Source organism: Molossus molossus, unplaced genomic scaffold (genome assembly GCF_014108415.1).
Source record: "Molossus molossus isolate mMolMol1 unplaced genomic scaffold, mMolMol1.p scaffold_m16_p_4, whole genome shotgun sequence".
Taxonomy (NCBI): Eukaryota; Metazoa; Chordata; class Mammalia; order Chiroptera; family Molossidae; genus Molossus; species Molossus molossus.
In genome coordinates this window covers 9,204,356-9,218,131 of record NW_023425377.1, presented here as the reverse complement: position 1 = coordinate 9,218,131, position 13,776 = coordinate 9,204,356, and the positions used below count along the sequence as shown (strand labels likewise).

At 45.8% G+C, this 13,776-nt stretch overlaps 1 protein-coding gene across 2 annotated transcripts in view; it reads left to right on the top strand.

Moving 5' to 3' along the window:
• Positions 1-13,776, top strand: part of TENM2 (teneurin transmembrane protein 2) — an 883,834-nt gene that overhangs the window by 698,495 nt on the left and 171,563 nt on the right. For both annotated transcript variants that reach the window (XM_036239731.1, XM_036239730.1), the window contains one exon: positions 5,935-6,140. In XM_036239731.1, the coding sequence (XP_036095624.1) occupies positions 5,935-6,140 (206 nt within the window). The remainder of the gene's footprint in view (positions 1-5,934; positions 6,141-13,776) is intronic.

The following is a 13,776-nucleotide window of genomic DNA, read 5'->3' as shown; positions in this document are numbered from 1 at the left end:
CTTGTGACTCTGTTTTTTTCGGACCACAGCGTCTTAATTCGCATGACAGGTCCTTCCCTGTCTGCAGACCTACTGACTGCACTTTGTATGTTGATTTTAGCTGCTCTGGAAAACAATAACCTGTTTCATTAAGGCCCACCCTGCCCCTCAGCCCTCTGGTGAACTCTGTCTGTACTAGGAAGCCTATATTTTAAATTAGACCATCACAGATTAATCTTCCAAATCTAGGATAATTACAGCTATTTTTAAATAACACAGCAACAAAATAGAAAGATGAAGAAGTATCTACAAGTCAGGTACTGCCTGTGTTACCCTGGTTAATCCTCAGAAGGAACCCCATTATACAGATGAGTAGGTAAACAGAGGGGGCACAGATTAGCCTGAAGGTACACAGCTCAGAGTTGTTAGAGCCGGGATGCAGACTCAGTGCTGACCGTGGCTGGGCCACACTGCCTTCTGAGGTCTCAGAAATTCCCAGTATGGGGGTACCCTCCCTGGAGGTCAAGGTAGAAACCTCAGCCACCGTGTTGCCTGTCTCTCATGGTGCCATGTCACGGACTAGCTGTGCTCCTGAAACAGCTGGCGTGGCTCAGGTTCAGGTCCGTTTGGGGCGGGCTCGGCCTCGCTGCCGCCCCTGACCTTGGAGAGCAGCACACACCTTCTCTCCTGGACCCCAGCGCAGGGACTGCACCTCCAGGGTTCCCTGAAATAGTTCACCACACTGTTGCAATTGGCAAAAACACCTTTTCTTACGTCTTTTGTGGCAGTACTTACAAAACGGGAGTGTTTCCCATCGTTTTAAAAATTACAAAAGTTATACACACTCACTTTAAAGTTTTGTTTGTTTTTTAGAAATATATAGAAAAAGATGTTTTTCCTTTGCTATAAAGAATAGTAGTGTAACACTTGGGAAATTCGAATAAGGTTTATAAATTAGACATAGCATTGTAAATTTCAAATTACCGTTTTTTGTTTCTGATAACTCTGTGTGGTTCTGAGAAAATGTCCCTGCTTTTAGGAAAAAACACATAGAAGTATTAGAAGGTAAAAAGAAGCATCTTGTCTGTAACTTATTCTCAATGCCTCAGAAAAATGTACATAAATTATATATATATATATATATATATATATATATATATATATGAATGAGAGAGAAGACGATAAAGCAAATGTATATAACATTTGTGCCATCTGGGTGAAGGCTATGCAAGAATTCTTTGTACCACTTTTTGAAATTTCTCTGTATGTCTGAAGCTATTCCTAAATGAGCGTTCTGTGTACAAAAGCATACGTCTACGTGAAAAGTAAAAGCCCCCTTGGCAAACGCACGGCTCAGTCACACATCTGGAGGATTTAGTTGGGAAGCAGTCATCAGCTTTTAACAGTAATGATCACTCATGATCGATAAATCCAGTTTTTTAAAAGCAAAGTCACCTTCCTCCTTCCTGCTAACACCACACACACACACACACACACACACACACACACACACACACACCCATCCTTTGTAGCATATACCCAGAGATGGCCCTCCTGGCTTGCTCTGTAGACAGCAGTAGACTAGAGCGACACCGCTTCAGATATGTTTGGGTGCAGACCACTCTTATGTATGTGGACAAGGACACAGACCTTGAAAGCTGGACCTGCCTAAACCAGCCAGCTGCTTAGGAGCAAGGGGTTCAACCAGATAGTCTGTTTACACCCCCGTCCCTTCCATGAAAGGCTGCAAGTCACTAAGCATCAGGATTAGGACCCTTGACTTTTGGTTCTTAATCTAAATGTCTTTCCACTGTCCCTAGCTCTCCTGGTTTGCTTCTTTGTTTATAAGATTTTACACAAAAGATGCACTAAGAGTTTACTCATGATTTTTTCAAAAGCATCCACAAGGAAGTTTCCTTTAAATGGTGAATATCCCCATAGAACATTCGAAAGGGTCGTTTTATTTTTTTATTATTATTTTTTTTAATCCTCACCCGAGGACATTTTTCGATATTTTGTTCGGATAGAGTGGGAGGGAGAGAGAGAGAGAGAGAGACATCGACGTGAAAGGGACACATCGAGTGGTTGCCACCCGCACAACCCAACCAGGGCCGGGGACAAACTGCAACCAAACTGCATGCCCTTAGCGGGAACCGAACCCAGGTCTCCTGAACCGCAGGCCGACGCTCTAACCGCTGAGCCAAACCAGCCAGGGCCGTTTTATGTTTTTTTAAGTCAGTTTACATGCAACTTTGCAGAGTAAGTCTTCCTAAAGGCCCTCATTTCACCCAGAGTCACGGGGGCTGGGTTAACATGCCCATCAGTGGGCAGGCCAGCTGGATTCAGTTCAACACGCATTACGGAATCTGCGTGGGCTGCCAGGCGAGACCACGGAGAACCCAGAGGTGGATCCCAGCTCTGCCTGACCTCACAGAGCACGGTGTCTAATAAGAGAGACTTAGGAAGGTGAACACAACCCCTTCTCGTACCCAACAACAGGTGCTGCTGTGCAGTTCAGTGGAAACGCCAGGGAAACTCAGGGAAGAACCTGTTTTTCTGGTGGAGGCGGGAGGGTCAAGGAAAAGCAAGCTGGTATGAAGGTGACTGGACCTCAATTTCAGTGTTGCTCAATGCAGCAGGTTTGTCAATAAAGTCAGCGAATCGATCGAGTAATCACTTCTGAATGGTCCTACCAAAAATCAGTAATGGGAACATGCTAATTCCCGATTTTCATCTCGTTCCATAGTTAAGTCTATTCCAGAAGAATGTTCTCTCTTTTGGTAGACAGACAGACAGGCAGACAAACACATAGACATATATACGCATGTCCATGTGTGCATACAGATAGATCACACGTACACACCGTGTGTTCCTTTTAGAAAATTCTTTACTCCGAAAAGAAAGCCAAATGCTCTCCCACAAAGTTTTTCGTTCTTTTATTTAATTCAGCGTAACTAGCTAGCGTGCATTTTGCTGTTATTGTGTACTAGGAACTTTACTAAGCCCTGCGTTGTGTACTTCCATTTGTTACTCTCACCCTATGAAGTGTAGCTATCATTCCTATTTTACCAAAAAAAAAAGAGACGAAGAACAGAGGCCCAGAGAGGGCAAGCCAGCTGCTGCAGGTCGTCCAGCAGGGAAGAAGCAGAGGGGGGATTTGGACAGTTCCGTCTGGCTCTGAGCCTGTATTTCGTCGTCCGGGTGCACTGCCCCTTCAATGGATGGGACGTGAAGAAGGGGTGTGACTAAGACCCGAGGGGCACTGTCACGGGGGGTAGCAGCTAATTCAGTGAAGTCGGCATCCTGAAGTCGGGGTCTAGTGAAAGCAGGGGGTCCCCCTGATCTAAGAACCACACCCCTGCAGCTCCATGCCTGCATCTCCAAGGCCATCTGAGGCCGGCTCCCGGCACATCTCTGCGCCCTCGTTTGACCCGACGTTATCCAAGTCCATGTAGGTCTCAACGGCCGGTCAGCAGGCTAATGGGGGCCAACTTCCTGCTACGTTTTCACATCCTGTCGTTAACCCAGTAACCCCGAAAGCCCAACAGACAGAAGGGAAAGACCATCTTGTTAAGTTCAAAGATGAATAATCTCTTTAAAATTCTTTTTTAAAGTTTTTATTGGAATTATTGGGGTGACATTGGTTAATGAAATTATATAGGGTTCGGGTGTACAATTCTATAACACATCATCTACACACTGTATTGTGTGTTCATTACCCCAAGTCAAGTCTCCTTCCATCACCATTTGTCCCCCCTGTACCCATTTCTTTAACTTATTGCCACACTATGGTTGCTGGGGTTACCTTTGATCACTCTCCAAGGTCCCTGAACTATTCCTGCCTAGGGGTCTTTTTTACTACATTTCTCCCTCATTGGGTCTTTTTATTATAGCCCTTCCCCCAAAAGGCCTTAATTTGGGGGGGGAGGGTATGTCTAAAGTAGCATTTTAAATATAAACTAGTTTCTAATTTATAATAATCGGGGCTTCTAATCAACTACTGATAATAAGTATTTCGCCCTGGACTTCTCATCACTTTAGCAAAATAAAAAACACAATCTAGGCTTAGAGCCTTCCAGAGAATAATAATGACGATAGCTACTTTTTATTTAGTATTTATTTTGTGCCAAAAATTATTCTAAAGGCTTTCCATGGATTAACTCATACAAGCCTCATGGCAGCCCTGTGAAATAAATAATGATAGTGTTCCAACTATGCAGATGAGGAAACTGAGGCAGAAAGAAGTGATTCGTTTAGCAAGGATCAAAGCTGGGATTTGAGCCAAGACAATGTCAACCCCCAGTCTCTGTTCTCACATAGGCAACAGAGAGTCTCTGCTCCCTCTGCCCTAGAGGGACTGTTCCATGTCTATCAGCCAACATAGAAATGCTTGAGAAACAAGCCAAATAGTCCCCATCTAAACATCTGAACCACTCGGGACTTCCTAGTTGTTTCTTTTCTTCTTAACAACGTTATTTGACGGAAGCTTTCAAACCCCTCTTAGGAGCCCATTCTCTCGTTTTATTTTTCGAGAGGTCAAGAGTTTCTGCTCAAGGTCCAAACCAGTGTTCCCTGTACTTTCTTTTAAACCCCTGTTGACTTTTATTTCATCCGCTATAGAGCTACAAACACATGAATCATCACCTCTCTTGCTCGAGAAAAGAGGGGGGGGGGGGGAACAGCTTCAGACCCTCAAGTCATTCTGTAGTTTTCTTTTATAATTTAGATATGGAAAGCCTTCCGAGACCCAAAAACGTTGCGCCTTCATTTGACTGAGAGATGGAGAAACTGGCCCGAGGTCATTTACGCGTCATCTCGGTGGGGTGGCTGGATAGGGACAGAGCCAGGTCTCCCGAGGGAGAAGGCTCACTGCCCTTGCATGCTGGTCCTCGGCAGCTCATCCCCTCTCCTGACCACCCACACCTTCCGCGATGTGTAGCGGCCACGTGTAGATACATCCTTCAGAAGAGTCCCTCCGTTCCAGAATGTGGAGGGGAGCTGATTTCCAATCCTTCACCCATCAGGCTGAAGAAGTTTCCAGACCAACAAGGCCATCAGACTGACCACTGGAAAGTGAAAAGACCCCTTTGATTCTTTTTGTATCTGGTTAGAAGTTCTCAAGAAGGTAGATCGATCATTTTTTTTTTCCAAGTTCAGAATCCATTTCAAGAAATCACAAATGACCATTAGAAAACGAGGTTCCTCAGAAGTGTAGGAGGCACTGGCTGGTTTATGGTTATTTAAAATCCAGTGTAGGTATTTCTGAAGCTCCTATTATTAAAGGGATAAAGGATGCTGAGTGTGGGCCACTGATACTTTCCCTGTAACCAATTTCAAATGATGCAGACATGTGACCCTGTCGCCGGCATAGCAGTGTAGTGTCTACATGGCCTCCTTCTCGCTCAAGGAAAAAGTTACTCCCAATGTTAGGTCAGCCTGAGATCAAGTCTCCACTTTCTATTGAGTTATTTTATTTCCTTTGGACTGATTTTTGTTTACTGTTACTTCTTCATTTTAATGTATAAAAATGTCAGAATATACTGGACTTGTTTGTGGCCGGAAAGAATAATTAAAGGCTGCAAGAATTAAACGTGCTGCCAAATTAATATCACTCTCTCCTCCCCTGCTGATATTTTTCTTTCCGTCCCAGTTACATTCAGGGCCATTGGAAGCTTACAGGTACTTAGGAGACTCCCGCTCTTACTATATTTGCTCAGCAAAGGACAGTCACAAAGTGAGACAGTGAGAAAGCATCGTGCGAATGCCCTGGGGGTGCGCGTATAGCTTCGTTATTGAATACCTCAATGTTTTAAGCTGTGATGTAAAGAGGAACTTGCCAGGAGTTTAATCTTAATATGTTTGTTTGTTTTTAATTCTGCCATATAATAAGCAGAAATACAGAGCCAGCTCATGTATCCAGATGTCACTGACTTGCTGTCCATCCCTGTTTCCCAGTGCCCTGGTCCCTGAAAAACAGCAGCATAGACAGCGGCGAGGCAGAAGTTGGTCGGCGCGTGACCCAAGAAGTACCACCGGGCGTGTTTTGGAGATCACAGATTCACATCAGTCAACCCCAGTTCCTCAAGTTCAACATCTCCCTCGGGAAGGATGCTCTGTTCGGTGTTTACATAAGAAGGGGACTCCCACCGTCTCATGCCCAGGTATGACCATGCTTGATATAACCATGAGTTTGAAAAAAAAAAACACCTGACAACAACTAGCATGGCTATAATTAAAGGACAGACAATGACAAGTGTCGGCAGGGATGTGGAGAAGTTGGAACATCGGTAACCTTGGTAAATTGGTCCGTTGCTGGTGAGAATTTAAAATGGTGCGGCCGCTGTAGAGATGAGTTCGACAGTTCTCCCAAAAGTGAAACGTGGAGTTACCCTATGACCCAGCAGTTCACACCCAGGCATATACCCACAGAGAACTGAAAACACCATTTCTTGCCTGGCCAGTGTGGCTCAGTGGTTGAGTGCTGACCCATGCACCAAGAGGTCACTGGTTTGATTCCCAGTCAGGGCACATGCCCAGGTTGTGGGTCTGATCCCCAGTGGGGGGCATGCAGGAGACGGCCAATCGATGTTATAGCAGCATTATTCATTATAGCCCAAAAAGAGAAACCACCCCCATGGCCACGACCTGATGGACGGATGAACAGAATGTGATCTATCCGTGCAGTGAACGATGATTCAGACGTAAAGAGGAATGAAGTATTGTTACACGCTGTGATGTGGATGAATCTTGAAAGAAGCCATATCCGCAAGGCCACATGTTATATGATTCCATTTATATTGTCCAGAATAGGTAAATCCACAGAGACAGAAGGGAGATTAGCCGTTGCCATGGCAGGAGAGGGTAGGATTGGGGCTGACTGCTAATAGGTATGGCGTCTCTTCGGGGGGTGGTGTCAACGCTCTGAAATCGGATTGTGACGGTTGCACGACATGACGAATATACTAAAAACGACTGGATTGTAAAATGATGAGATTTGTGTTTTATGAATTATATCTTTTAAAAAAGTAACATCCCTCCGTGATGAAGTCAGCTTTGCTAGACCCGGAGGTGACTCATTGGGTACTTTACGTTCAGGCGTTCCGGTTATTAGAATTATTCATTAAACTATCGCTAAGAGACATCCCACTGTCTAAGAAAAGAGTGAGGCGACATTAGACAAAATTCAGCAGCTGTTTCTCTGGGACTCCCTCGTTCTTCCCTGAACTGAGTTCCTTGGGAAGTCCAGGCTCTGTGACCGAGGGATTGGCCCCAGTACTGAGAATGAAGGGTCAGATTACAGGATGGATGCCCCTCATCCTCTCTCCCTCCTTTAATTTGTCCCAGTAGGGACTTTATTATATGTACCACTTGGGGTAAATTAGCACCCAACTAGCTTGGTTTTCTTTCCCAATAAGAATTGTATGTCCAGCCCCGGTCGGTTTGGCTCAGCGGTTGGAGCGTCGGCCTGTGGTCTGGAGAGACCTGGGTTTGGTTCCCACTAAGGGCACGTACCTTGGTTGCAGTTTGTCCCCGGCCCTGGTTGGGTCGTGTAGGTGGCGACCAAGCGATGTGTCCCTTTCACGTCGATGTTTCTCTCTCTCTCTCTCTTCCTCCCACTCTATCTGAACAAAATATCAAAAAATGTCCTAGGGTGAGGATGAAAAAAAAAAAGAATTGTATGTCCAGAGGAACCGCACAGTGAGGTTTCTTGCCTCATGTGCTTTCAAATCCAGCAAGTACATGAAGAGATACAGTAGGAAAATATTCCAGGAGAGGAAAAACCTCCTTAACCGTCCATTCCATTCAGTCAAAGCTGACTTTAAAATGTGTTGGAAAGGTATTCGTCTAGAAAAGTCAACTGGCCCGGCAGGTGTGGCTCAGTGGTTGAGTGTTGACCCATGCACCAAGAGGTCGCCAGTTCGATTCCCGGTCAGGGAACATGCCCAGGTTGTGGGCCAGATCCCCAGTGGGGGGTTTTCAGGAGGCGGCCAGTCGATGTTCTCTCTCATCCATGTTTCTATCTCTCTCTCTCCCTCTCCCATCCTCTCTCTCTAAAAAAATCAATAAAGAATAAAAAAAAAATTTTAAAGTCAACTGGGAGAATTTAAAGTTTTAAACCCATTAGGAAAACTGAAGCCAGAAGGCCACTATTTCTTCATCTTCAGTCCATGGCAGACACTAACCCATAACTGCACTTTTCCTCCTGAACTCAGCGCAAAGACTCCCCCATCAGGACCCTTAAGGCAACCGCCAACGATTGACCAGTGTGGAAATGAAATGAAAATGTATTTGAAATCCCGTCTTTACAGCTGAAATGATGGATGTCGGGGACTAAAAGGACGACTTCCTTATTACCAGACCCGGCCATGCTGTAGGGACCAATATGGAAAGTGGTTGTCAGTATGACATCCATCTATCCATCCACCCAGAAGAATATTTACTGGCCGAGGCATTGATTACCTAGACATGAGTTATCATAGCCCTGACCCAGCAGAACTCCTGATACCAAAAGCACAACTGTGTTTCAAAGAGATTCCCATCAAGAGAAAGAGGATTTCTGCGAGAGGAGTCCCTGAGGTTCCTGTAACTCCCCGCCGGGCGGCAGGGTGCAGCTCTGGGAAGTTATGCAAATTGTCAGGTGGTCTCCTTGACCTTCAGGTGCCCTTGGTTCTATTGTAGCATAACTGACGCTCTGCAGTGGTGAAATCCACCTTTTGGCATGATTTAAGTAACTGTGAACAGGCCTCTGGGTACAGCTGAGCGTAACTCTCCTCTCGGCCATCTGGAGGCAAGGAGCTGGCTGGGAAGAACCGCGTCTTTTCAGCACTGTTTCCAAGAACCATTATCCCCCTTCCCTTGCATGCGCTGAGCAACCAGTCCCGTGAAAAAGCCGGTGATCGTGGAAGTCAGGCAGGTAACTGCAACTGCGTGATAGTGGCCAGCGGGCAAACAGACTCTACCCAGTTTCCCTGCTGTCCTGACGCTCAAGACTCAAACCCTCAATGACAATGTCTTTTCTGCTTTTTGCCTACACCACACTGTCCATCGCCTGTCAAGCCAGTGATTGTTCTAGTGATCGTCCTCTCAAAATAGCTCCACTCCGGGGACGGTCCCATCGCATTTCTGGGGAGAGAAATGAATAGGCATGAGCTGATGTGCTTGAAGGCTTTCAGTCCAGCTGCCAGGATGGAAGCTGAGTGTGCGCCGGGGGTCAAGGGAGCGAGACGCAGTGCGGATGCTTAGAAATGAACGAGACAGGTACAATATAGGGCTCCTCTTAAAAGGGAAAGAAAGGGAAGAAAACGACTCCCTACACATCCTCACACCCATTCACTGTCCTTACCGGTATTCACGTTCATTTGATGGGCTCCATTTCCTCCAGGAGCCGGTGCTTAGCTCCTTGCAGGGACAGGCAACCAACTCATTACAGAATTTCTCGTTTCTATTGGCGTATCTTATCAAGGAACATACGTGCTGCAGGGATTGGCAGTCTAGCCAAGGTGACTCGTTTGAGCTGGAAAGAGAGAAGGAAAAGGGAGGGGGGTATGAAGTTCTATGGGCTGTGTTGCATGTCATGGTTATGCTTAAGTTTTATTGAGTGTCATGCTCTGACCAGGAGCCTACAAGGTTTAGTATCCATGTCCAAGGATATTAATTAAGCACAGAGAGAATCCTTTCTCACCTGCTTCAATTTCCCAAGAATCGAAGTCTGTCCCCGCAGACTTTTTGAACATGGTGAAAAGTAGTGACCCAGAGGCAGTGTGGCATGGGGAGAAGGTTCTGGAATCCAGGGAGAACTGAGAACGGACGTCCGGCTACATCTTACCCAGGTGACCTTCAACATGTCCCTTAACCTCTTTTAGTCTCAGATTTCTTACCTCTCTGTGTTACCTGCCTCACACTGTTGCAATTACACAACAACAATAAAGGTAGGATGAGAAAACATTCCGTGAACCAAAGCACCATAGAAAGATATCATATGCAAGACATCATTGTACTAAGAAATTCTGCATGGCCCTAGCAAATACTGTATCGAAATAGGCAATTGTGTAAACATAGCTATTTAAAATAAAATTAATTCTCCGGTTTTGTTCCTTCTTACTAAAGAACAAACTGTTTTCACCGAAGAAAAATTTAAAAACACAGAGAAACAAAGGGAAGAAGGTAAAAAAAGAAAAATACTCGTAATGTAAAGCAGTTCCCTTTTGCTAAATGTTTAGGTAGTATTTTTGATATGATAAAATGTATCAGTTGCAACGGGGTGGAGAATCTCAGAATTTGAGTGGCTTAAAATGACAGAGGCTATTTCTTGGCTATTCAGAATATCAGTGGCTCTCACCCCTCCCTGGAGACTTTGGGCAGTGTCAGGAATGTCTGGTTGTCACCCTGCGAAGAGATGCTGGGTGGGTGGAGACGGAGGGTACCATTAAGCACGCACAGGACAGCTCTGCACAACAAAGAATTCCCCACCCCCAGACGTCAGACGTGCTGAGGCTAAGAAACCCTACTTCACATGCTCATCTTGGGGGGCGTTAGACTTGGCTCAGTGTCAACCCCTTTCAAGGACACAAACCCAGAGAACCTCCCACGACGAGAAATGTGACTAGTTTTCAGCAGCAAAAAGAAGAGAAGGAGAAGGTGGTGAACTGGGCATGGATCCCAACAACTTCTGCCTGGGAGTTACACATGTCATTAAGGCCCTCTTATCTGGACCAGAGCAAGTCATACCCTCACTTCAGTGGGGCAAGAAGTGGACTCCTATGATGGCCCTGGTCGGAGGAGCACCAGCCAGATATACCGGTGAAAAGCCCTGATCACTTACCTTAAAATGTTGGGATACCTGTCCTCGTGGCTGGTCTTTGCGCCCAGCCGAATTCTTTCCCCAAAGCTAACGCCGAAGGTTCTTGTATGAATAGCCATATTGTCCTTCTAAAAGTCCCACCCCTAGCAGTGTGCAAGTGCCCACTGTATTAACTTGACCCCTTGACTGAACTGGGTGTCATCATTGTTTACTTACATTGTCTTTTAAATGCAGCATTCCGAGACCCTGCATTGCATTTTTTAAGACCTAGACCAAAAAATAAAGAGGTGATCTAAGCCAGTCATAACGCACCAGCTTGAATTCTTCATGGGAGGGGTGTGTGTAAGGAAGCCTAGTGCATCGTGCCAGAGATTTGAAATCCTACACCCAGTGTCAGATTTGCTCGACCCCAGCTCTAGAGAGGAAACAAATCAGATTTCAGAGAGGAGTAATACCCTGACCCGGCCGCAGTGCCAGGCATCAGGGGAAGCCTCGCAGGCCGTGGCCGCGAGTCAGGGTCCTGGGTGGTTAAGGCAGTGAGCAGGCCCGTCTGACAGTTCTTCGCTGATTGCTGTGCGATGTCAAGCCGAGTGAAATCCTCCGTGAGAACAAGTCAATAATCGGCAAATTAGGTACATGATTAACGTGAGACAACAAGATGCTGTTGCCGCTTGGGAGCCCTGCTGAGACGTCACCTTCTCCACGGTCCTGTTTAGCAAATATTAAAAATGCCTATTTCGTCTCAGATGGACGGAGCCAGGAGCCCGGTGACTTCCAGAGGCAACTTGGACGCGTGGACAGGCGTCCGGCTCCAGGGGGCTGATTAGAGGGCGGTCCTGGGGACTGGATGGCACTACCATGGAAGCCAACGCCGGGGGCCCGAGTGCTTCACGCTGGGCTGTGCGCACTCACAGATGCGTCCGTGGGATGGGAAGCGAAACGAGCCCCACAGTGAAAATGATAGAAGAGAGCTATTTCAGAGACCACAAATTGCCCCATGATCATACCAAATAAATGCAAATATGGCAGAGCGGGCATGTGTGGTCCAAAATAAAACGAGCTGAGCAAACATTCCTGTTTGTCCGCATCAGCAGAATTCCCCTTAAATGACCCTTTTAAAAAGTGGCTTTATAGATGGCAATGAGCGGCATTAGCTTCTGCCGGTTCGGTTTACCCCTTTACCGTTCGGAGCCTTCTTTGGAAATGAACTCTCTTCTTCCTTGTCTCTGTCTTGCTGGCCCACGTAAACCACACACAGTTTCCCCTGGAGGGGCACTCCCCGGGTCCCTGGGACACCGAGTCGCCCGAGTATTCTGAGCGTCTGGGTTCTGTCGCCGTGCCACCCTCTCTGCACCCTCCCAGTGGCCAGTCACCAGTCCGATGGGCTGTCCCTGGGCCTGACCTTCGCGGGGAGCCGTGGCCATGAGCTTGCTGTGGAGGGAGCAGCAGGGTGTGCCTGTCCCCTTGCCTGGCACAGCTCGGAGCGGTTGAACTTCACGTTGAGGGGAGGCACACCCTTCCTGTTCAAAAGAGCTTGAGGGATGGAGACGGATTCTGCGAAGCTAAGAGAATCTTGGTTTCCTGTGTTGGACTAAAAGTGCTTTCAGAAAGTTCTTTCTCGAGGGACCCCTTGTGACTATCGGGTGATACCCTAACAGGAACGAAACTGCCGCTTCGAAGGTGAGCACCCTCTGGGCAGCCACCAGGCAGAGCTGAGGAGAAATCTCAAGTTTTACAAAAGAACTGGTCTTGACAGGGGTGCATGGAGGACACTGCAGATATTTCCCCAGAAGGCTCGGCTCGAGTACATGGAACTTGGGGGGAAAGGCAGAAACGGAGAAAACAGGAATAATTAGAGGGGGCAGTGCCCAATCACCTTAGACTGAGTAGAGTCTCAGAGGTGCTGTAGTTCGGCCGTTTGCAAAATTTCTGGGCAATGACCTTTATCTTCAAATGAAATCTTATGTAGAACACCATATGTAAATGGATAAAGTGACAGTTGTATTAGCATAAGTACAGTTTCTAGTCCAAACCCATGTTTATTATTATAATGTTAATCCCTGTGTGTGTGTGTGTTATATAGAGAGAGAGATTAAACTCCTAGGGTGGTCATCTCTCAGAACAGAAAACAGGTGAGAAAAACAGGACTGAGAAGTAGGTTTAAAAAAGTAGTTCTTTCATATGCTGTAAATTGGTGGTCTAGTTTCTTTCTCTTTTTCTTTCCTTTATTTTTATTTATTTATTTTTTTTGCATGTACCTATCCAATTTTCTCACCACCATTTATTAAAGAGACTGTCTTTATTCCATTGTATGCTCTTGCCTTCTTTGTCAAATATTAGTTGAGCATAATATCTTAGGTCAATTTCTGGGTTCTCTGTTCTGTTCCTGTGCCAGTACCAGGCTGTTCTGATTATAGTGACTTTGCAGTATAGCTTGATATCTGGTATTGGGATCCCTCCAATTTTGTTCTTCTTTTTCAAGATTTCTGTGGCTATTTGGGGTCATTTTTCCTTCCATATAAACTTTTGGAGTATTTGTTCTAGTTCTGTGAAATATGTCATTGGTACTTTAATAGAGATTGCATGGAATCTGTAGATTGCTTTGGGTAGTATGGACACTGTAATGATGTCGATTCTTCCAATCCATGAACATAGTATATGCTTTCACTTTTTTATGTCTTCCTCTATTTCTTTTTTCTCTTTTTTTAAATATTTTTTTTATCCTCACCCAAGGATATGTACCCTTGACCAGAATCAAACCACGACTCTTCTGTCTGCGGGCTGATGCTCTAACTGCTGAGCCAAACCGGCCAGGGCTCTGTTTCTTTTTCCAACATCCTGTAGTTTTCGGAGAACCAGTCTTTTACCTCGTTGATTAAGTTTTTTCCTAGGTATCTTAATTTTTTTGTTGCAATGGTAAATGGGATTTTTTTAGATTCCCTTTCTGAGTGTTTATTATTGGTATATAAAAATGCCATTAATTTCTAGATGTATCC